This window comes from Lissotriton helveticus, chromosome 7 (genome assembly GCF_964261635.1).
Source record: "Lissotriton helveticus chromosome 7, aLisHel1.1, whole genome shotgun sequence".
NCBI classification, from domain to species: Eukaryota; Metazoa; Chordata; class Amphibia; order Caudata; family Salamandridae; genus Lissotriton; species Lissotriton helveticus.
Window position 1 is genome coordinate 1,389,537,914 of NC_136068.1, and position 25,291 is coordinate 1,389,563,204.

The window sequence follows — 25,291 nt, forward strand, 5'->3', positions numbered from 1 at the left end:
ACCTATAGCTGGAATCATGATGAGTATGTTCGGGTTTTACACATATAACTTTGGCTAACCTCAAAGAAGCTGGTCTTACTGTGAGCATTGAAAAGTTCAGGTTTGGTGTAATAGAAGTAGAGTATTTGGGGTAGACGTTGTCCGGTAGTGGAGTAAAACAAAAAAAACCTGAAATTGGTGGTAGCCATCGAAAGATGCATGTTCTCTGGTCAATAAAGACCAATTATGTTCCTTTCTTAGACTGAGTATTATGCCAAATCTGTCAATCGTGTACTGATGGAGTTTAAACTTGGGGGGCGTTGAAGAAAGGTGTGGTCAGAAGAGTGTCGGTGAGCTTCTAAGGACGTATGTCTGTGGTATGTCATTTGAGTGGCGTACCAATCATAAGCATTTAGTGGATCTGTTCTCCACACAAGAGACCAGTACAGCGACACCCCACATTGCTAAGTAGATATTTAGGCTCCAAGAGTTTTCATTCACGATCAAATACATGCTGGCTACAAAGAATATAAATGTGGACTGTTTGTCTTGCTTACCATTGTTGGAAAAGGATTTTGCGGATGATGATGGATGGGTTGTAGCAGACATTGAAAACTCTTGTAAAAGAGCCACTTCTAAGGAAGAATGGAAACAAGCTTGTTGGGTGATGGGGTCATGCGGTCTCTCATAAGGGAAATTAAAGGTGGTAGCAGCAATGTGGAAGCTAGCATCCGTTCCAATTTGAGTGACTTCAAAACTGTTTGGGTTGCATTATCTGTGCTATATGGAGTAATGAGAACAGGGGATAGGCTGGTTGCCCTTGTGGATTAGCGTAGTAGGCTGCTGACTTTATTGCATGAGGGAGATGGTGGAATTACAGTTCAGAAGCGGATAACACATGTTGATTTTTGGTGGCCTGCCATTGATCAGGAGATTGACAGATTTGTTCAGGATTACAAGGCTTACATGTGCAGTGACGAGTAACATGGAGTTAAAAAGCCACCATTAACTATGGTTGAATATTCCAAGAAACTGTGGGCCAAAGTATCATTGGACATTTGCATTCTTTTGGTTGTTCAGGATTGGAAGGTAGATATGCTGTGGTTATGATCGATTTTTCATTTCTGGTGGTCTAAAAGTCACATTTTTTAAAGAAGTTAAGTTGTCTAATTTGATAAGTTTTTGTGAGGAGGTTTTTGAAACATAAGAATGTCAACAGAAAATGGTGACTGATAATTGGCCCCAGTTTATCTCTGAAGAATTTGAAAAATTTCTGACGTTTGAATTGAAGGAATCAATCATTATAGAATGGCATTCAATCATCTGTGCAATAAGGGTCATGTTGCGCATTTTAATACAGCGTTTGTTAAAAGTGTACAGTTGGCTGTATAGAGGTTTGGACCAGACACAGGAAGTGAAGAAAACACTGTGGAGTTATAAAACAACAACACATTTAGGGACTAAAGAAACTCCTGCCAGGTTATTGAAGAGAAGATAACCTTGTACCTTGCTTACACCAGCATGGATGGGAAGAATGGAAACCGATAGGGTTGGCAATTTACTAATAATTGAGAGGGTTAAAAGCAAGCAGGATCAGTATGTTTGGCGACACAACAGTAATATCAAATTGAACGTCAGAAGTTCAATATGGGTGATTATGTGAGAGCATAGGAACAGGTCATAGGTAGTGATTCTCCAAGTAGCTTGATCACAAAGAAGTGCTCGGAGTAAAGTGGGGTTGAGTAACATTGTAAAAACAGAAACAATTGAACAGGAGCAGAATCACAAAATGTGGGGATTTGGGATGCCAGTTATGGGTAGAAGTTCTTAATCAGGTTTTCAATGAAGGGGAGAGAATGCCACGAAGAAGGAGTGTTCAGATCAAATACAAACCTAAAAAACGTAAAGATTACTTGATCAGTTAGCCACTTCACTAGGTTTGTACTTGAAATGGACTGAAGCAGAATGTGGCTCAATAAGTCACCTGATGTTACACTGAGGTTTTAGTAATATGTTATTTTTGGGAATTTTCTAGTGTTTTATGATAATTTATTTATTATCAAATTGGAGTTATAAATTAAAAAAAACGTATTTCCATAACATTGTAGCAATCCCACCCCTCTTTGCATGGTCCAATCCCCCCCCTCTTTGCATGGTCCAATTAGAAGTTTTGCTCAGAAACCACCTCAATCAAAGTCGGAAGCCATCTTTCCCTAGCAGACGGATCTCTTGAATCAGAGCTATTTCACATTTTGTCTCATGTAGTAAGAGCAATATCACCAGCCACTTAGCTGGGACGTTAAGCCTCCTGTATTGAGGCTAAAGGTTTTATGAGAAGGAGCAATTTTTTACTTTTCATGTTGCTATAAATTCCTCCAATCTCTTTCCGCATCCTCTCCCTCCTGGGGTTGCAGTCGTGGCCAGATACATAGAGGCAATGGATCTGGAACTCATATTTAAACAGGAACCCCAACTTAAAACGTGTGTATAACAAAACGTAACTAGCATTGTCTTTGTCACCACTCCTGTCCGGAACTGAACATACCCCACTTTCAGGCTTCATCGCCATGGCACGGGTACAGGGGTCTCAATTCCATTCTTTACATTTGTCTCTATCTTCCCCAACCGGGACCTCGAGTCCAGAACTTCGACCACTTCTTGAGATACGCTCCGGGAGTAAGTCAAACATAGGTGATCACTGGGGCTCCAAATGTGGCTGTCATCCGACGCTTCAGATGTGTGCAGCTCATCCTTAAGGCTCAGCAGTAGGACCAACCGCTCATGTGCCGCATCCGCTGCATTGGGTTTATTTCTTCTTTTCTTGTGAGGGATGTTGTCCAGTACCCATCCTACGACTCCTTCCAAGGCTGCCCCGCTGCTGGTGGTCAGGATCTTGCTAACCCTGTATACATTTGAACTCTGAAAGATACCAAAACTAGTACGTCTGATCCTCCCACTGAAAAAAATGCAATGGTGGCCCCATCCGTATAGAATTAGTTTGTCCCTCAAAAAGTCTGTGACTGGGCAAAAGTACCTCCACTTCTGTAGCATGATCAGTGAGTGGTCCTGGAATAGAAAGATCTTTGCTCCCTCAAAAGTCACTTTGCTCTTCTTTCGGGCCCGGGCCATGATTTCCACCCTCACACAAATGAGTATGTCTGTGGGGTTGGTGCACACCTGCTGAGGAAGCTTCAGCCGTATGGTTCCTGTCCAGATTGACCACTCCACCATCTGAATCATCCAGGAAAGCACTGAATAGCTTCTCTATGTAGGATTCCATGCTGGGGGCTTTAGTCCCTGTGGGCACTCCACTTAGTTGAATATTCTGGCGGCCTGATCTATTTTACAGGCATTCCAGGTGGTTCTGTAGTTTGATGTTTTAGCCTTTAATTGACATTATCTACTGCTTGAGGGCCTCAGCCTCTTCCTCTCTTGCATCGCCTACGCATTCAAGTGTGAATATTCTACCCCAAAGGTACTCTAAGTCCAGTTTGATGTCTTTTACCTCCCTTGTGAGATTTGACTTCAGAGGGATGGCCTCTCTCAGACTCTTGATCACCTCCTCCATAAAGGACCAGATGCTATGTACATCTGCACTGGTGGCAGGAATCATAGTTGAGGGTCATATCCTTAGCTGTTTCAGGTCCTTGATTGGGGGTGGGGTCAACCTTAGTTGCAGCAGCTCACGAAAGTATCTTCGAGTGAGTGTTCCATTCTAGACTTCTACATTGCCATTCAGGGCCTCGCTCTCCGGCCGCTTCAGCCCCACCCTGTAGTTTAATAGTCTACAGAAAATGGGAACTAGACAGACACCAGTGCTGTTGTCCCCGGTGTGGCGACACTGTTCAGTGGGGCCAGTTGCCACTGAGTGGGTAAGCTCCATTGTCCTACGAAATCCTGCATGTAGCCTGTTCCCCAATGGTGAATACTGTGCTGCTGGCTATCAACTTAGTGTTTGCTGTGTGCCAAATTCCTTCTTGCCAAGCAAGATCTTCACTGTCTCTGTGAGAGAAGGAATTGCTAGGCCGTGTTAGGCAGTGGGCCTAGCGTTTCACAGCAAGAGTCTCCACTTCTACTATTCTATGTCTGGAAGAGGACACTAATCATGGGAGACACACCCTTACTTCCCACCATTAGCCATCGCTGGGCACTCCAAGTTTGCTCCTTGCTCCTGTGCAGTAGGCCTGTGCAACACTGGTCACTATCTCAAAGTGATTTCTGTTGAAGATTTGCAGTCCCCTCACTACTATTACTGATATTGCGGTGGCAAAGTTCAGCTGTGTCTTGAGAGTGCTAGAGTCTTTGGGAAGGTCGCCCACCATGATCGCTCTCACTGGTACAGTAGCCTGGCAGTAATTACACCTCTACACTCCATGGGTCCTCGTTTATTGAGCTGTTTGAGAGGGCAGGGATGGCCCTCTTGTGTCCTCCAGGGGACTAGGGGACCAATAAGCCACGTCCTTGCTACCACTTACCTCCATGGTGATTTTTTCATTGCAGATGAGTGGCAGTCATCTTAAATTGGCTGCTGAGGTCGGTCCCCAAAAGGTCACTCCGCTTGTCTGTCTCAGCGGAGATCATGGTCTCATCAAGTGCTTGTTGCAGACAGTCTCCTCGCTGTGTAGTCCTGCCCCTTTGGAATGCCAGAGTCACAGTACAGCCTCACTCTCTCCCGGCAACCACCATCCCACTCAGGCTACCATGAGCATTAATTTCATACTGGATCCAGTGCCATCCCAGTGTTCCATCAAAGCCACATTCCTCCTACTGACTTGGAGATGCCCTTCTGTGCAACTGTGGCACCACTAGGATGCTGCACATCAGTGTCCCGGGGGCCTGAATGGGGACAGCAACAGGCATATCCTGCTCCTCCTCCCTAAAAATTAATTAAAGTCAAAATTACTATAACTAAGTGAACTACTAAATTATAAATATTACTAATGGCAACACTTTATGGGCATTAGATGTACTACTACCACTTGAAAGTAAGCCACAATGGTGAAATAATGGCTCTTAGGTGTGAGATTTGCTATTTCTACTCCAAACCTAACCACACCGTGGAAAGTGTTGAACTTAGGGGTTGAGATTCACTATTCCCACTCTGAACTCAGCCACATAGCTGAGCGAGTTCTATGTGTGTGTGTGTGGGGGGGGGGGGGGGGTGAGATTGGAAATTTTGGACTTTGGGGTTGGAATTTATGATTCCCTCTCCAAATTTAGCCACGTCGCTGAAAGTTTTCTACTTTAGTAGGAGTGGGGTGTGAGATTTACTCTTTCTACTCCAAACATAACCACACTGTAGAACAGGGAAAAGTGTTGGAATTTGGGGTTTAAGATTTACTATATCCGCTCCAAACTTTGGGCCTGATTTATATGTTAAATGTTGGTGGTACGCGTACTCTACTGTATCTAGATTTGCCAGGTATTTATTTATTTATTTATTTATTTATTTAGAGTTTTGTATAGCGCGAACAAGACCCGTGGGTATCAGAGCGCTTAACATCGAGGAAGGTTACACATTTACAGTACAGTATCGATATACAACAGATAAATATGAGATACCACAAACTATGGCTATAGAGAGTGTCTAACTATATATATTCCAAACACATGTGCAATTAGCAAAAAAGAGGTGATAGAGGCCTAGCTTGTATCACGATCCTTATCAATCGATAAGTTGAGGTAGAGGTTATATAGTTTATATAGTTTGGCGGATACAGCCGAGGCTTGTGAGTGACGTCAGTCTCCTGTCAGAGATAGTATTCATGAGGAGGCCACCCTTCAGTTGATGTAAAAGTTCCTACCAGCGATCCGTCTGCTTCCCTATACAAGGTATTTAGTCATCATTAGGCTTTTCATTTCACGTTTGAATTGTACAATATTTTGAATCTTCCTAATGCTAGGGGGGAGTGAATTCCAGACTCTGGGGGCAGCTCCAGAGAATGCTCGGTCATAAGTCTTTTTCTTTCGGAAGAAGGCTGGTCTCAACAGCAGCTCCATGGAGCTTCTCCCTGGTCTGTTTCCTCCCGATAGCTTAATTTTCTTGGCTAGATATCCTGGCGTGTTATAGTGCACCGCTTTGTGAGTAATACATGCTATCTTCATTTGAACTCTGGCCTCATAAGGTAGCCAGTTTAGTGCTTTCAGGTGGGGAGATATATGATCAAATTTCCTAGATCCAGTGATGAGTCTTGCCGCAGCGTTGAGACAGGCTTTTAGTGGTGCTGGGGAAGTTTTAGGTAGACCAGTTAAGGTAGAGCAACCATATTCGATCCTGGATATCACTAGGGATTGTATAGCCAATTTTAGATCTGCCTCTGAGATGAAAGGTTTTAGTTTTCTTAGGTAGCTCAGATGGAAGCGGGCACTTTTCGCCATTGAATTAATGTGGGCTTTCATGTCGAGTTTCTCATCTAATGTGATTCCTAGTGATTTGGCTGAGTTGACTAGGGTAGGTGTGCAGTTTAGCGCAGTCACCAATTTGGTCCATTCCTTTATTTCAGGGTGGCTCCTTGGGGGTGAAATTAGCAAGAATTCGGTTTTCTGGGCATTTAATTTCAGATGATTCAAAGTTAACCATTGCAAAGCCATTCTTAGTGTCTCATTGATTAGATCTATGTCATCAAGGGAGGCGATCTTTAAGTATATTTGCGTGTCGTCTGCATACATGTGGTAGGATATCTTTGATTTCCGAAGAATGCCTGTGAGGGGTTCGACATACAGGTTGAATAGATCTGGGGATAGTGTTGAGCCTTGCGGGACCCCAATTGCATTAGGACAGGGGGGTGAGATTGCTTGGTTAACCAGGAATCGTTGAGATCTGTTTCTTAGGAACGAGTTGAACCATCTCAGGACGTTTCCGGATAATCCCATCCTGTCCTGTAGCCTGATCAGTAGTGCCTCGTGATTTACCGTGTCGAACGCAGATGACAGGTCTAGGAGAATCAATAGGCATGCTTGATTTTGGTCTAGGGCTTGTAGCGCGTCATCAACAATATGCAGGATCGCTGTTTCTGTGCTGTGCCCTGTTCTGAATCCCGATTGGCATTCGTCTAGTAGGGAGAACTTGGTGATGTGTTGCTTCAATTGGCTCTGCACGCATTTCTCAATTAGTTTGGCCAGTAAAGGGATGTTAGTTACTGGTCTATAGTTATTCGGATCTGATGCATTCGCTGTCGGTTTTTTGATTATTGGAACTACTTGTCCTGTTTTTAGGCAATCAGGGAGGATCCCTTGTGTCAGTGAAGCGTTTATTATTTTGGTCCAGATTGGAACCACAATGTGGCTTATTTCTCTTACACATTTTGCAGGCAAAGGGTCATGATAGTGGTTATTCGGTCTGATTTCGGACAGCGTTTTGGCGATCTTGTCATGGTCATATAGTTCAAATGTGTCCCAGTTTGCTTTATTTTTTGTCTCACTTTTTGACTTACTCTCTGTTATCATGCCGCCCTCGCTCGTCGGCCGAGGTTGGGTCGGGAGGATACTTGCGGCCTTTGCGAGCTCTACCTCTAGCGCTTTGGTCTTCTCTGAGAAAAATGTGGAGAATTCCTCGCAGCTTAAGGGAGTTTTTGAGTTCTCTTGAGTTGATTTGGCTTGTTTATCTGATTGCTGCTTTAGGATCTCAAAGAGTTTTCTTGGTCTGTTTTTGGCATTGTCAAGTTCTGCTCTTATAAATTCTTTTTTGGAATTGATTACCTTTTTATTATATTCCTTTCTGATTTTTCTGAGGGCTTTCAGCTCTGGTGAGGAAGGGTGTTGTCTCCATTTTCTTTCGGCTGTTCTCAGTTTGCGCCTGTCCTCATTCAGAGACCCACTGAACCACGGATTCTTTGGCTTATCTGTGGTCCTTTTCAACTTTAGTGGCATGGTTTCATTGACGATATTTCCAATTGAGGTTAAGTAGTGATCAGTCAGCTCGCTTACATTGTGCATGTCGTTGGGTGGCTTTAGGCCTCTCTCGCATCTTTCAGCCAATAGCTCAATGTTCGCTTCTTTTATATCTCGGATCAATTTTTTGGACTTGTGGGGTTGCACAGTCCTACCCTTTTTCACTGTGGGAATCACGAATGTTATGGCGTGATGGTCAGACCAATCACATGGGTCTATAGCGCGGATTGATGCCTCTTTGTTTCTTGAAATAATCCAATCTAAGGTCGCTCCTTGCGCGTGAGTAGGTTGGGTGCATGCTTGTGTGAGGTTTAGTTCGGCGAGGAACTCTTTAAGCGAATTAACCAGTTTCTCATTGCCGTCGTCCCAGTGTAAATTAAAGTCTCCCAGGAATATGTTGTTGACTTCTGGATTGGAGTTGGCCGTTATGATCTCTATTAGTTGCTCTGAGCACTTGGCGTTATCTCCTGGTGGATGGTAAAATGCATGCAAGTTGCATTTTTGATTGCTTGATGATTTTATATTCAGACCCAGATATTCACATGATTCTAAGGGGTCGGCTTGTATCAGGTTGACCTCTATCTCTGATCGGTGAATGCAGGCTATACCTCCTCCTATTTTCCTTAGCCTATCTAATCTCACAATGTTATAGTGAGGTGGTACTAGGAGATCAATGGCAGGAGCGGATGATTCCTTTAGCCATGTTTCCGTAAGTATTGCCAGGTCGATTTCCTTATTGATGATGAGAGCTGCTATGTCTGATGCATGTTTAGTTGCTGAACGACAGTTGAGTAGAAGGCAATTCAAGGGTTTATCCGAGTTAAGGAGGTTCCCAGTTTCGGATTCAGTTGCTGTTAACTGGATATGTTGTAGATTGAGGTGGATTGCTTTCCTGTCATTCTTTCTGGATGTTCTATTAGAATCAATTGGTACAGTTTTGATTCTCTCCTCCCTCACCTGGGCTGGTTGTTCATAGGTTCGGAGTAAGGCCAAGGTTTCTTCATTTGATGAGGGGTTTATCCTGTCTGGTCTGTTGAGCCTATTTTTTTGAGACAAGGGCATCTCGTCATTCCTTTTTTGTGCAGAGAGTACTATATTCTGGATATGCAAGACCTTGGAGTGCTTGCTTACCGTCATCTCCCATATCTTTTCGATTGCATGTGAGATTTTCATCGAGCCTTGTGCCAGGTTGCCTACTATTTTCTGAAGCTCCTTAAATTCTTTCTGTTTTCGGGGTGATTTCTTGGTGTGGATAGACCTGCCAGTTCGGGTTGTGCATTTTGTTCTTCTCCGTGATTGATCTGTTCTCATTCTCACAGTTCCATCATTTGTATCTTCGGTTGGGTTGTTGTTCTCGATTCTATTTGAGGTGTCATGAGAGTTATCTATGTTGTGTGGTCCAAGTAGTAAATTTGTGGGTGGGGATCTATCCGACTCTGATATCAGATTTGAGCGAGGTATCGGGTCATGTAGTGACTCGCTAGGAGCTGAGGTATCTTCATCAAGCAGATTTGCACCGACTGGTGGCGGCATCGGCTCTTCTCTTTGGACCTGGCCCTGCTCTTCATTTGCCCGCTTGGAAGACCTCTCTGTTCTTTCTGTCTTATTCTCTGGGGTTGCCTTTACACTTTCAGTTATATCTCCAAAGCTGGAAGTTTGAGTGTTGTGGCCCCCGGGTCGGTTGACGTCTCTAGTTGTAGTATCACTGTTGTCACCCGTGACTTCATGTGGGGTCATGAGTAGTTGGTATCTTGGTTTCTCCAGAGTTTCTTTTACTGTTAGGAAAATCTTTTCAAATTCCTCAAGGTCCCTGTTGGCAGCTTGTATCAGCACTATTCCCGTTTTGTATAAAGTGATGCATAATTCAGCATTGCAACTTCTTGATTGAGAAGTCATTATTTTTGTGCCATGCAGGATGTTTTTCATACTTCTTATGAACAGCATTTCTGTGATGGCATTGCGCCATTTCGCTGTTTTATTTGTGTGGAAAATCAAGTCATTCGTTATGGTGCCTTTAACTATATCGAAGTATGGGTCGGCGAACAGTATGTCTGGGTTTTTTCTCAATGTGTTATGTTTAAACTTTTTGGCAGCATTTTTGGATAGGGTAGAAGGATACTTTATGCTCTGTGCTTTAGGGCCAGTCGTCCCTCGGAATCTTTCATCCATTTTCACTTCCTGTTGTCAGTCTTATGATGATTTGATCTGAGTTGGTCCCTTGCCAGTGTACAGTGGTAGTCACAGTATTGGTCACATTATTAGAAGATATATCAGAAAATATATCAGGTAACAATATTTCGTGGTGAGTGTTGTTTCCTCTGCTATACTCCAATTATACCTTTATAGTTCCGCTACCATGTCATAGGTATTAAGTTAACTATCCCTTAATGAGTTAAGAGAAGTCTGGGGTGGAGCTAGCCATTACAAGATGTCCGCCATTTCTGTTCTGTGGGGGAGTGCACTTTCTAACTGTCCACTTCTGTAGTTAGTTCCCTTTTACTTTGGTATGTACACAGTCCCCTTTCAGTGTCTATGCCCCTGCGTTGATGTTTAATTGATGGTGATGTGTACACAGTCCGCTTTCAGTGTCTATGCCCCTGTGTTGATGTTCTTTGCTGGTGATGTGGCGGTTAGACCATTTCCTTCCCCTTCTCTTTCTCTGCTCGTGGTCGGGGATTGCTCCTCTCACTTTCCGTATGGTCAAACCCCCTCTGCTGTTCTCTCTTGCTAGTAATTGTAGGCATTGCCGAGGAGATCGTGTGTGTGAGGAGTGTCTTCAGCGGCCGCCATTTTAGAGTCAGGCGTGCCGCTTTCTCCGTCTGCTCTCAGTTCCCCCGAGTAGTTTCTCCTTAGAGTGTATTAAAGGGGGGTGTCGCGCGGTGGGGCAAGGGTGCTCGTACCTTGTCCGTCGTTCGCCGCGGTTGTTCCGCTCCTTCTAATTGCCGTGACCGGATCTTGTCCGCAGTCGTCGGAGGTGCAGTCTCATACACCTCGTATTTCCCAGCACAGGAGGTGTGATCGCGGAAGCCTCTTATTTCTACCACCGAACAGCCCAGGTGACATCGGGTGGCTCTCAATCCCGTCGCCGAGGATCCGCCCTCCTTCCGAGTGTCCCAGCTGTAAGGCTTGTCCTCCGAGGTCCGTCGTCCGTGGAGTCCGGTAAGCAGGGTCTGCCTGGTTGTTTACTGACCAAGTATGTTGTCTCCCGGGATTTACTCTAGATTTAGATGCGGGCGGACCTTTGATTTTGTCTAACCACGTCAGAGACTACTCCTTCACTGCCATGGTTAAACCCTTCTGATGGTCCGACAGAGTAAGTGCCATCGGATGTGGATCTGTATGTCCACCCAACCTAATTTATATGAGTGGAAATGCAGGTCAGTTTTCACTGCCCGCCTCTGCCATGAAAACCTTGGCAGTAAGGGGGAGTGGAAGTTGCTCAATGCTACCCTTGCCATGGTAGAGATCTCCCATGATGGAAAGCATTTTTTTAATTTAGTATTTTTTTTTAATAAAAAAAGATACGTTTGACGGACGTCTCCATCATGTTGACGGAGCTGTGCGTCAAACTTAAAAAAGGGATGACAGGAATCCCTGCGACTGCAGTTTCTACCTATGCTTTTGAAATAACCACCAGCTTGGTAATCATTTCTAAATTTGGAGTACCCTTGGTTTGGCAGCCATTTAGTCCTTTGCCAGGTCGATGAAGAATGTATCATCTGCAAAAACTTAAATCAGGCCCTTAGCTCCTTTAGGGGAAAGTGTTGGATTTTGGGTGGTGGGTCAAATTTATTATTCCTACTCAAAATGTAACCACATCGACAAAAGTGTTGAACTTTGGGGAGGAGAGTTGAGATTTACTATTCCCACTCCAAGCTTAACCACATTGAGAGAAGCGTTGGACTTTGGGGGCACAAGGGGGCACAAGGGGATTTTAAAGTAACTATTCCCACTCCAACCTTAACCACATTTTCGAAAGTGTTGGACTTTGGGTGGGAGTCCAATTTACTTGTCCTACTTAAAACAACCCACATCAGGAAAGTGATGGACTTTGGGATATTAATAAAAATGTACTTACCAAAACCAGTATCAATAATTCATAAAACAATATGACTCATAAAAACATTCAAATAATAAAAATGTACAAAAATCTAACTAAAGCAATACAAAATTATTAACACATTTTGAAATAAATGGAAATAAATAAATAATTAAAACGCAAATCACTGTCCAAATATTTAAAAATATAAAAAAATAATTCAAAAATTAACCAATAAATTAAACAAAAAGAAAATGAATTAAAAAAATGGTATATGTATACTTTATACTAAGTCTTAAAGGGTATTGCTTTGGCTATAACTCGATGCTCCCGTGTGTCTGGACAGATCTTTGTCTCTCTGGCTAGCTATACTGAGAGCAAAACACAAATGTCTGGGACAGCCTCTATTCAATGCAGGTTGGCTTGGATTATATTTTACCAATTCAAAGCTGTGATACTGACCCTAAAGTGCTATAAAGGTTTTTGCCATTTTTCCACTTGGAGTGGATGGCACTAGCTAATTTTATGCTTAAAGATTTTAATGCACACAGACGGGAGACCAGGTTCATACGTGGTCTCACCTACCATTATCCCTGTTTGGTAGATCTGCCATATTTAAAATGGCCTCATTGCCATGCTTTCTATATCAGCTCCAAAACCACCCAAACCCGATACAGCTGACTTGGTTCCAGCAACTTAATGCAGTCCTTACTCCGTTCCTCTGGGGAGGTGGCACAGCGCGCGTGGCCTTAAGGACCTGCTTCCAGTCCACCTATTGTGGGGGCATTCCCACCCCAGATATCCAGGCCAATTATGCAGCGTCACATTTACTCGTCCTTCATGACTGGTGGTATGGCGATAGACGAGACCCGGCATATGTGGTTGAGCGCTGGCTCCCATGCCGCTACATACGGTCCTATATTCTGGCCCGAAGCTTAGAGAGTTGCCACCTGCAACTACGACGGTCTTTATGACCTGGAAATGAGCGCTTCGCTTGATCAGATGGTGGGGTAAATTGACGAGAGAGAGATATTGGACAACTGCCACAATTGATGCAGTTATCCGGTTTCCGGGGGTGGGAGGCCATCAGGATTGACACATTGGGCACTGTCCCATGAAGTCCTTTCAGGAACTTCGGACAGAATATGCCATGCCCCACTCACAATTTTTTAGGTATCTCCAACTTTAACATGCCCTCTCCCCGTACCTAGCACAACAAGCAGATATACCTGATTTTAATCCTATAGAAGCAAGAGTCTTTATGGGGGATCTGGGAGACCATAAAATAACTAAACCATATCGTGCTCTTCTTAATAACACCCCCACTACATTAAATAAAACTCAGGATGCCAGGCAGCTGGACTTGGGCCCCCTAGATGAGGACGATTGGGTGGAGGCGCTGGAATCCCCACGCAGTGCAGCAATTGTAGCCCACCTGTGACTTATCCAATTTAAACATTTGCATCGGGTTTACTTTACCAGATACAAGCTGTTGCGTGTTGGGCTGATTGCCTCCCCTCATTGCTTGTGCTGTGAGGCAGGGGAGGGTCCCAATGCACGACTCTTTTGAGGTTCTGGAGAGGGGTGACTATGTGTCTGTCAGAGGTCTGAGGGTGGGAAATCTCGCTGGCGCCACGACTGCTTATGCTCCATATCACTGAAGGATTGGGTGGCAACAGGTATAAGCACCACCTGCTCTTCCTTGGTCTCACGTTGGCTAAGTGGGATATTGTCAGGGCATGGAAGAATGAGTCTCCGCCACTGGTTGTAATATGGAAGAAGGGTCTAGATTTTTGTATAGGCCTGGAGATCCCCATCATCATGGCGTAGGGATGTCCCCGGACACCTTATAAAATATGGAAGAGGTGGCCAGACTACAGGGTGCTATATTTGGAACCTCCTCGTCCTACATCTGCAGCGGAGGAATTGCCGTGATGATTGCGCTGTGTTTTGCCCTGGATGTTGATTATAATTGTTTCCAAAATACATGGCCTGACCATATGTACCCAAGACCTTTTGGTATTGTCTGTAATTTTAGTATGGCACTATTGTTTGTTTTTAAAAGTTATTTTCAAATAAGTTTACTTAACATTAACGCTGTCAATTATTGTATTTTATTTTACCACATTTATTAGACCCAGATTGCACCCAAAATGAACACAAATCCAAGTAAAATTAAGCAATACAATTACATAAAAAAATTAAAAACAAAAATACAATAATATACTATATACACCATACCTATATTTTAAAAATATCATAACAAAAACACTAAAATATTTTCACAAAAATGTAATTTTGCAAATATCAATAAATAATTTGTTCTCATAAAAGTTACATTTAAAAATAAATGTAATATAAATACATATAAATTACTCCCTGCAGAATTCCCCTAAAAACTTAACTTCCCACCCCTACAATTATTTTACAAAATCTGAATACTTTACAAATATTAAAACAACATTTAAATACAATAAAAACATACACTAAATATACATAAAACAATGATATACATTATAATGATATTAAACGCAGCAATATGTTTTATCAATATGAAAAATACTTTCAAAAACGAAAAAAACTAAAGTAATTGTGTTTCGACTGCATGCTATGTTGATGGTTACCATGATACCTCCACTCTTCAGAAGGAAGAGAACAACTACTGTAGAAGACTTTTAGGTGTTCCTCAATTTACACCAAGCTATATTCATCATCAAGAGCTAGGCCTGAGATTGCTCAAAATTGCCCCTTTATTACTATGTATTTCAATTTGGACAAATACAGCTGCTGTGCTTAACCATACGATTATTCTGGTTTGCATGACGTTAAATGGTTGCTATCAACGAGGTGTGTTCTGGTATGGGAAGGCCGGATAAAAATAGTAGCTCTTGAATGGTTAATACACGAGATGTTACCTGGGTTAAGAGGACTTTTGCCGAGATGACAAACTTGAATAGGGAACAACCTGAGAAAACTAAATCATAGAAAAGATGTACCAATTCGTGTCCCTGTGATTGTAAATAATTTCAAACTTCTATTCACTTTATATTTTCTGTCAATTTTACATGTAGTTTCTTCGAAAATACTTAGTATCAATGTTCTTAGCTGTTGTTTTCAAAAGCTTCAGGTGAGCATTTCTGTATATACAGATGATAGAGTCTCCCTTGATTTTCTATTCGGTTAGCCTTTTTTTTAGCTGCTTCTTTCAAAATTAGGAATTCATTTTACTTTGACGTTTAACTTGCCTGATTGCCATGTGATTAACATTACTTATTACCATTACCTGATCTCATATAACTTAATTATCCTCTATTGTGAGTTTGTACTTGTTTATGTGTGTTGTATAATGCCTTTGTACACGTTTTAATGTTTTCTTTTAATCAAAATAAACTATTTTGAACTAAACTGAATCAATAACATGCCACGGTTCAGATTAATTTACAGTGGGATTTCACAGCGCAGTACACTCCATGGTGTGATTAATGTGGTCCCGAGTGATTAAACTAAAATGGCTTTATTTTTTCCTTCTTGAGGTTAATGATTGGCACAGTGATTGGGTGACATTCTTTACAAGCCAGCGGATCGAGCCACAAATGGACCTGATGGAGGAGCAGTCAGGAGACAGAGAGGCAAGGGAACTTTGGGCACATCTCCAGGTAAATACCAGCCATTTATTTTAAAAGCCAGTTTTGTTTTTTCTTTAGCATGGTGTATGTAGAAATGTACACCACTCGTGGTGTGAAGTCACAGAAATCATGGGTTCTGTTTAGTTTTTGCCTAATATAGATGTTTGCAGCATGATGGGCCAACAATCAAATGTATCTATTTGTTGACCACACCCACAACCCGATAACCAACCAGCAAGCTAGCAAGTGGCCAACAAAGGGAGATTCCTTTACTTGTGCAAGCACTTGTCAGCTCAGTACCACCAAGGAAAGGGTGCTGACTGCCCCCAGCTGGCATGGTTGTCAAGGTAGTGGCACTGACGATCTACAGTCAATCAAAAATGGAAAGCTCACTCCAATAATCAGATCTTGGTGTTTCTTTTTTATTCCAACAAAGTACCCTATTAACAAAGTGCTAAAAACACTCAGTTTCAGGATTGGTGTTATATTTCCCTCAATTATAAAAATAACCATCTTATGCACTATCTGTACTTACACTCTTAGCATCTTTCTATATTTAAGAATTTTTTAAAGGCCTTTTATGTCATGATCGTGCACTCTAAAATTGCATCAGTGAAATCTGTGTTCTTAATCTAAACCTACTACATAAATATGCAAAAGGTTAATGAATTTAATAAGTATACAACACATCCAGGATGCGTCTGTGATTTATATGCTTAGCACAATGTGAGAAAGTGCCCCTTTTTACGTGTTACCCCCCACATTTCTTTTAGACTGAAGCTGCTGGGTTTTTGGCTCTGTGCCTTAGGACACTGCTAATCGGGTCTAATGCATGTGCTGGGACACCTAAAATCTTGTAAAACTTGCTAAATCCTAATTGGCATGTTTAAGTTTCCTATAAGGCCCAAGCATAGAAAGGTAAGTATCATCTGTGGATTACAGTGCTTATTGTGCCATCCACTAATACGACAAAGTAAAACATGGCTTAAGGCCCACTACTGCAGTTTACATCTGTAGCCTGGCCAATTAAAATAACTCTTTCAAATATTAATAATGGCTATGAGGTAGGTTGTCTAGTATTTAAAGGTGGTACATGTAGAAATGCATTGCTGGTATGACTCCACAATGTGAGACCATCTATTGCTATTTTAACTGTAAAAGGCTCTGACTGTTGTATGAGAAAAACTAGAGGGTATATTAATATATTAATTTGTTTGAGAACTGTGAGTAGACCTAAAGTGCTGCCACTTGTACCCAGGACAAAGGAGCTGATTCCATAGCTCAGTTGGCTGACCTTTTGTTTGGATACAGGGACACAAAAAGCTGCAGGGGGCCTTTTCCTGAAGTGCCCAGCTGACTTGTACCAACTTGACCTGAGCCAGACCCTGGTCATGTCCTCTGACTAAGTGATTTTGGCCCTCTAACTGCTGTTTCTGATGTCCTGGCAGCCCTAGCACTGACCAAGAGGAGATGCTCCAGAAACTCTGAAAAGTTGGAACATAGAACATGTTATGACTTCAAAAACATTGCAGCAAATGTGTTTAACTTAAACATGACTTCATTGGATACAGTTTTAGGCTGTCCCCGCTGGAGCATTTTGAGCTCCATATAAAAGACTGAGGTCAAGTTATAAATCTTGACTGTGAAGGGGTGTAATGTATCTGCCCAATGTGAGGATTTCACATGCACAACAACGGACCAACATACCTGAACAGCCATGTCTCTTTCCACACACCCAAAAGACACCTATGATCAGCCTTGCTCTCGCTTGCCACCGTCCCTTGCATCCACAGGACCAGAACAGGAAGAAAATCCTTCTCCTACCTTGCAGCGAGGGCCTGGAACGTCCTCCCCCTCCATCTCCGAAATGCACCCAAAATTCCCCATTCAGTTAGGACCTCATGTCCTGCCTCATCTGCTGACCCCCAGTTCACTAAGGACCCCACAACCTGGTTATTTGGACAACCCCTACACTCAACGGAGCTTCCCCCTGCACCTAGAGAACCTAACGGGTGAGTAGTTGCGCTCCAACAACCCTTATTGATTGATCTGCAGCAAACTTTGAAATTCTCCTGCATGGCGCTTTTCACACTAAAACTAATGGCTTCGGTGGGACCTCATCCAGCGGCTATCCAACTTTGAGATGACTTCTGCGGATGCAGCCTCAAACTTCGCCTAGCTGGAGGATTTCAACTTCTATTTCAGAGACTAAGTCAGAAAGTAAAATCTTCGACCGTGATGAAACCATGTATTGTATCTGACCCAAGATCCATGGCAGTCGGCCTGAAATCACAATTAGATCCCAATCAACTGCCAACAGTGCCTATTGCTTGATTGTAAGGAAGTGGCTCTATATATACTGGACCAAAGTAAGGTACAGTGTGTACAGAGTCCACAGTCCCCAGAAGTTTGGCAGAGGCTAAAGTTAGATATAACCTTACTCTCTAAAGTGGTAGCTTGGTCGAGCAGTAAGGCAGTATCAGAGGACAGTGTAAAGCATTTGTTGTACACACTCAGTCAGCAAATGGTCTCACACACTCAAGAACTGAAATCTAGGCCAATTGTTTTGTATCAAAATATATATTTGTTTTATTTTCATAGCCAACAAGGTATCAAAATATACTTTCTCAGAATGAGTTACTTTAGTTAAATACTTTTCAAATAGGCAATAGACTTTTTGATTACAATACTTACAGTTGTTGCAATAGGCAACACAACCAGACTCCTGAGGCGTGAGCCGAGAGCTTAGCTAGCGCTTTCTTACGACATTTAACTGTGTTATTGCCATTGTTTTAAAATCCCTGTTTGCATTATATACCTTATTGCGCTGTTTTTTAAAGATTTATTGCTCTGCTGCTGTCCTGAGGGAAACGTTGTTGGTGCAAGGGCGGGAGGATTCTGTCCCATCAGGCAGGGGCTCAAATCAGCGGGTTGCGGTTCCCCGGATTGGCTGGAGAGTGTCCGCCATCTTGGGGAGGCACTGCGGGGTTAGCAGACTAGTGGTTGTAGCCTCGGCTGCCTGGCCACCTCCTTTATTTCTATAAATGCAGACATTTGGGCGCCCGCGCAGCCACCAGACTCCTGAGGCGTGAGCCGGGAGCTTAGCTAGCGCTTTCTTACGACATTTAACTGTGTTACTGCCATTGTTTTAAAATCCCTGTTTGCATTATATTCCGATGTATTTACCTTATTGCGCCGTTTTTAAAGATTTATTGCTCTGCACTGCTGTCCTGGGGGAAACGTTGTTGGTGCAAGGGCAGGAGGATTCTGTTCTATCAGGCAGGGGCTCAAATCAGCCGGTTGCGGTTCCCCGGAAGGGCTGGAGTGTGTCCGCCATCTTGGGGAAGCACTGCGGGGTTAGCAGACTAGTGGTTGTAGCCTCAGCTGCCTGGTTACCTCCTTTATTTCTATAAATGCAGACATTTGGGCGCCCGCGCAGCGGGGCACCGCTAGCGCGCCGAAGGCAAGCCCGTCTGCGCCCGTCCGCGCCGGGCTGCCGCCTGTCTCCAGGACCCCTGCATCTTTCACAGGTGAATCGCGCAGATATACACTTGAAGAGCTCCTGGGTCGGGCCTCCAAGTGCTTCTCGGCACCTTGGGCCTTTCAGGAGCTGACTTATGAGTGTGAATTCTGTGCTTTTAAGGTAGATTCCGGAGAGCAGCTTCTATGTCCACCTAGCTGCACCGAATACAAGTTTTTTAGCCTCAACTGTCGCTCTCTGGTGAGACACCATGCAGAAGTATTTGATCTGTTAATAGACGAGGGCCCAGATGCCCTTTTCCTTACAGAAACCTGGCTTACCCACGAAACAGTGGCGGAGCCATGGCTAGCCCTCCCCGATGGCTACACTTTAAGTAGTATTAACAGAGAGGGGGGGAGAGGGGGTGGCATTGCTGTGGTGGCTAAAGAAGCCTATGCTGTTAGCCTGATTAAGGAAGGAATAGCGGGCTGTGAAAGCACTTTGTTTTAAATTAAGCTTAGCTGCAACCTGACAATGTCTGGTCTTTTAATCGACAGACCCCCTGGGCCCTCTGGAAAATTCCGAGAGGACCTAGCGAATAAAATTTGACAATTGACCAGCAAGGCGGCAAACTTTACCATCTTGGGGATCTTAACATGCACCTTGAGCTGGAAGGTAAGGCCGAGATCACCAGTTTTTTAGAGGATCTGGAAGCCTTCCAGCTGCCGCAACTTGTCCTTGAGGGTACACATGTGGCTGGTCATTTGCTTGATCCCATCTTTTCCAATCTTAGTTGTTTAAAAATCTTCTCCCCGGTCCCTCAGACGTGGACGGATCATTCATTAATATCATTCTCTCTGCAGCGGCAGGGTAGAGCTGATGTGGCCCGTCCAGTCTCTGTGGAAAAACGGCCCTGGCACAAGCTAGACCAGGAGATGCTCGCTACTTAGTTAGCGGAGTACAGACCCCAGCTTCCCCCAGACATCGAGGGGACGCACTTGTGTTTTCATGATTGGCTGGTGGCCGGTCTAGATAGCTGCATCCTGGCCAAACGAGGAGGTAAGGGACGTGGGCCATCGAATCCATGGTTCACTGACTCACTTACTCAGGCGAAGAAGGGGTGCAAGCAGCTGGAACGTGCCTGGCGCCGCTCTTATGAGGCTTCTGCAAAATCAGTATATCGAGTGGTGGTTAAGGAATACCATAAGCTTATCCGCAAAACGCGGGCAAAGTTTGTAGCCAATAAAATCTTGCAAAAAACACAGTTGATGGACAGAATGTAGAACAATGTCATACATTCACCCCAGTACAAGGATCTGGGCCTAAATCCATCGTTTTTTTGCACTCCACACCACCCTGGGTTAGACACTGGCTATATGCAAATCAGCTCTGACCCTGTGCCTCATGGGAACAGTCCAGTCCGAACTACCAAGCCATGTCTTTCCCAGAACCGAAATCAAGCATCCAAGGACCGGTTTCTGGCTATCAGCCTTCATCAGCCTGAATAGCTTGACTCCAGTGGTGTGGAGAGCCTGGGACTCACGTCTGAGCATACCCAGCCCACTCGGAGTGAAAATTGCAAAAAACACAGTTGATGAACAGAATGTAGAACAATGTCATACATTTACCCCAGTACAAGGATCTGGGCCTAAATCCATCGTTTTTTTGCACTCCACACCACCCTGGGTTAGACACTGGCTATATGCAAATCAGCTCTGACCCTGTGCCTCATGGGAACAGTCCAGTCCGAACTACCAAGCCATGTCTTTCCCACACCGGAATCAAGCATTCAAGGACCGGTTTCTGGCTATCAGCCTTCATCAGCCTGAATAGCTTGACTCCAGTGGTGTGGAGAGCCTGGGACTCACGTCTGAGCATACCCAGCCCACTCGGGGTGAAAATTGCAAAAAACACAGTTGATGGACAGAATGTAGAACAATGTCATACATTCACCCCAGTACAAGGATCTGGGCCTAAATCCATCGTTTTTTTGCAATAAAATCTTGGCCAGCTCTAATCCCCCCAAGACCATTTTTTCTCTGCTCAAAAATATGAAGAGTGTGGGCGTGACTAGTGCCTCCCCCATAGCCTCTAACCTTCAATGTGAGGCTTTAGGACACCACTTTGTGAACAAAGTGGAGCTAATCTATCAGGGCCTCTCCAATGAGACTATCCCTACTGAGAATGCTGTGCCTCTAGGGACGGATATTATGGAGGACAACTGTTTGTCAGTCTTCCCTCTGTTGCTGCCCCAGGAATTTGAGGCCTTATGGGTTAAAAATAAGTTGGGCTCTCCAGCTGACCCGCTGTCATCTGCCCACTTCCGCCAGCTCCAGTCACTTATTGCTCCCGTGGGCCTAGAATTGGCCAATCTGTCCTTAAAACTAGCTTCCGTCCCTAGGGCGTGGAAGCATGCCAAAGTCATTCTACTGATAAAAAAGTCATCACTGGATCCGGAAGACCCTGGCAACTACCGCTCTATTTCCCAGCTGCCTTTTATGGCTAAGTTGGTGGAGGCGCATGTGAATTCCATCCTGTCCAAATGTATTGATGAGTGCAACATCTATGATTCCTCCCAACATGGGTTTCGCCCTCGTCACAGTACTGAGTCAGCTCTTCTGGCGGTTATAGAATCCATTCGGAGTAGGCTGGATGTGGGAGATTCTGCGGCCTTGGTCCTATTGGACCTAAGCGCCGCTTTTGATACGGTGTCTCATGCGATCCTCCTTGAACGCCTCTGGGCAGTCAGTATCAGGGGCGGTGCCCTAGATTGGATTCGGTCCTTCTTGGTAGGGCGGTCTTTCCAGGTTTCAGTGCCACCTTTTCATTCTCAGGATCATGCCCTGCGCCATGGGGTACATCAAGGCTCTATTTTGAGCCCGTTTTTGTTTAATCTCTATGTGAGGCCCTTGGCTGAGGTGGCCAGAGGCAGGGGGGTGTCCTTGGTGTCGTACGCTGACGACACCCAGCTAGTTATCGCCTTTTCTAAAAATTGCCGTACCAACTTGGAGAAGTTTAAGGAGGATCTGTCGGTTATCTCGCATTGGATGAAGGCTAATTGTCTTCAATTAAACACCAGCAAATCCGAGATCCTACTGTGCGGGAAGGGCCAGGATCTCTGGTCCGAACAGTGGTGGCCTGACCATCTTAAACCCGCCCCGGCACCCAAGGAGGCTGTAAAGAACTTGGATGTCTGGCTCGATAATGGACTGACATTTGAGAAACAGACAAGAGCTGTTGCCGCTGTTTGCTTTGGGCTCTTGAGAGGATTGAGACCCTTGCTTGGCTTTTTTCCTCCCAGAGTGCGCCAAAACATCGTGCAGGCCTCCATTCTTGCTAGGCTAGACTATGGAAATTCTTTATATCTGGTGCCAACAAATCTAGCATAAAGCACCTGCAGAGGGTTCAGAACGCAGCAGCACATATGTTAGTGGCTCTACCAAGATACCAGTCGGTGTCGCATGTGCTCCCCAAGCTGCATTGGCTGCCCATCGAAGAACATATTCAGTTCAAGGTGCTGTGCATCTCTTATAAAATCCTGATGCACCAAGCCCCCTTTGGGTTATCTGGTCTATTGAACCCCTATATGTCCACGCGTGCTTTGAGATCCGCCGACCATGGGCTTGTCTGTGTCCCTCGAGTCTGGAGAGCGAGGGCTGGGGCCGTTCGTTCAGCCTCTTGGCGGCCAAACTCTGGAACTCTCTCCGAGCTTACATTCGAGACATCCCTAATCTCCTGATGTTTCGTAAGACTATAAAAACTTGGCTGTTTCCCACTATCTGAGGTTCAGGCGCTTGTGGGTTTCTCTGTTCCTCCTCTGGTTTCGGGTTGCGCTGGGACGCCTCGTCGCTGAGGCAGCCATGCGCTTTACAAATCCCTCATAAATAAATAAATAAATAAATACATTTTAAACACAATGCAGCATTGAGCTCAATGGGAATTTCTAGATAAATGCAATTAGTTACTTTATAGATTACTTTTCTAACCACAGGACTGGATCCTAGATTCAGTCCTGGGACATCTCCTGTGAACAGTTAAGTAAAAGCGTTTTGGTTACAGTAGTGATTTTTAAGAAATATTATTGTATTTTAAAAGTTGACAAATTTTTTCCTATAGAATCACCAATGTTATCCTATGGGAAGAAGTTTACTTAGCAGGTAAGTAGTGTTATTGTTACTTTTTCTAACTCAGGGTTGGATCCTGGATCCAGCCCAGGTGCATCTCCTGTAAACAATTTAAAGAATGCGTTTAAGTCATACAGGCGATTTTTAAGGAATATTTGTAGTTTTTGAAAATCGACACTTAGAAACTTTTCTGGTGAAAACCATACAATGGATTCCTGTGGAAGCAAATTCAAGTTACTGGTAAGTACAATTAAAATTACTTTTCAGGGTCAGTGCTGGGCTAACAGATGCAGCACTGGGTTCTCTCCTGATAACAGGTGAGTAAATCCGAATTCGTTGTTCCGCTGATTTTAGATGAATATTTTAAAGTTTCAAAACTCCACACTTAGAAGAATTTCAAAGTGAAACCAGTCAATGTTACCCTATGGAAGAAAAGTGAGTTTTCGGTTTTTGGGTAAGTAGTCGACTGGCAGAGTTAAGGTTCTGGACATAGACTCAGGGGTCTCCCAGGGTCAGGTAGGTACAGTTGGTACACCCTCAGTGGCACAGGGGCAGCCGGGTGCAGAGGTAGGTAGGCCCAATGTTATCCAATGAGAGGCAGGGGGCCTTCGGTTGCTGGCAAGCAGGCCACGCGGCTGTGGGAGCGGGGCTCCCGGGCACCTGCTCAGGGCAAATGGGGGAGTAGGTTAGGACAAAGGTTGCACTGCCAGGGGCACTCGGGCGGCTGGGTGCAGGGTGCTTTTGAGCCGTCGGGCGCTCAATATTATTCAAAGGAGATCTTGGGAGATGAACAAAGGCTGCAGGCTCGGGGACGGAGATTCTTCAGGAGCGACTAACACTTCAAGAGGTAAGTTGGGATCTTGGAGGATAGGATGGGACCCAGGAGTGGGGCGCAGGGTGCAGGGGTGTCTTTTGACGTCGGAAAATCTTACCCTCTGCTGGTCGCCTTTGGGGGGGTCCCTTTCTGTGAGGCTGCAGGCGTCGTCTGGGTAATCAAGGAGGGTCCTTTGGAACTGGATTCCAGGTCACAATCGCCGGGGGGATGTCCTCAGGGTCTTTGTCCACTCAGGCACAGGCCGGGCTCGGCGGGTGCAGAGTGTGCTGGATTCGGGGTTCCTGGCTGGCACCAGGGGTATTGCTGTTTGAGCAGAACCACTGCTCATTTTTTTTTTGTAAATATTTTTTTATTGCAGCAAGAGCATATAATCAAACAGCATGTTCCATCGTCTCTCCTTGGTTCGCCTGAGGTGTGTCGCCCCTCCCCCCAGTATTACACAGCCATTCAGCTCACAACCCAGAGGTCGAGCGGCAATAACACGTTGGGAAGAAAAATTTAACAGGGGCGTTCAGTACATGCCCGTAGCCACCAATCGGAGGAGGAATAACATGGCCGCTTTTGGTCCTAACATTCTCTACTCCCTGTCCCAAAGCCAGGTGATCCAAGAGCCTCTTGTCACCCAACCTGAACAAACCCCCTCCCCTCTCCCACAACACCCTCAACCCCAACTACCCCTCCACCCTCGCCCAGGACCACCCCTAATAGCCCTCCCACCCCTAGCCAGACCCCCCTCCCCCCCAGGCATGCCAGAGTATCGTCCAATCAGAATCTTAATCCCAATCACAGGACCAGATCCGGAACTTAGTACCAGGAGTTATCAGCTATCATTCGTAAGTCCTCACAGTGGAACTCAAAGGTAGGGAAGCAGCAAATCAGGTCTAGACCGTCCCCCCGTCTGACGGGCGCTCCGCCGGAGCCGGACTATGTCCCGGGGAGTCCTCCTCCTCCATGTCCACGAGAGTGAGTCCCAGGACCATCCCCTCCCACGCCCTGGCCCTCTCCAGTGCTGTGTCGTTGCCTGCCCTGAGCGCGGCTCGCAGGCGAACCTCACCCTCACATCTAGCCCACTTATGCAGTTCAGACCTCCAGCGCCCTATCACAGGGCCCCGGGACGCTTTCCATTGGGACGTGATGGCTCGCTTCGCCAGGAGAAGCCCCAAGTCCAGAAACTTGCTAGTGACTTTATTTTTTGAAGTGTGTGGGAACCAGTGTAGTATGCAATGCGCCATGGTGAGTTGCAGGTCCCTTTCCGTCACCTCCCTTAGAACCTCCACTACTTCCTCCCAAAAGGGCCCCAGCTCGGGACACGACCAGAACATGTGTTGGAAGTCGGCG

At 44.8% G+C, this 25,291-nt stretch overlaps 1 protein-coding gene across 2 annotated transcripts in view; it reads left to right on the forward strand.

Annotated features, from left to right (window-relative positions):
• LOC144770306 (ketosamine-3-kinase-like) overlaps positions 1-25,291 on the forward strand; it is a 502,039-nt gene that overhangs the window by 419,240 nt on the left and 57,508 nt on the right. For both annotated transcript variants that reach the window (XM_078654708.1, XM_078654710.1), the window contains exon 5: positions 15,442-15,564. In XM_078654708.1, coding sequence (XP_078510834.1) covers positions 15,442-15,564 — 123 coding nt within the window. The remainder of the gene's footprint in view (positions 1-15,441; positions 15,565-25,291) is intronic.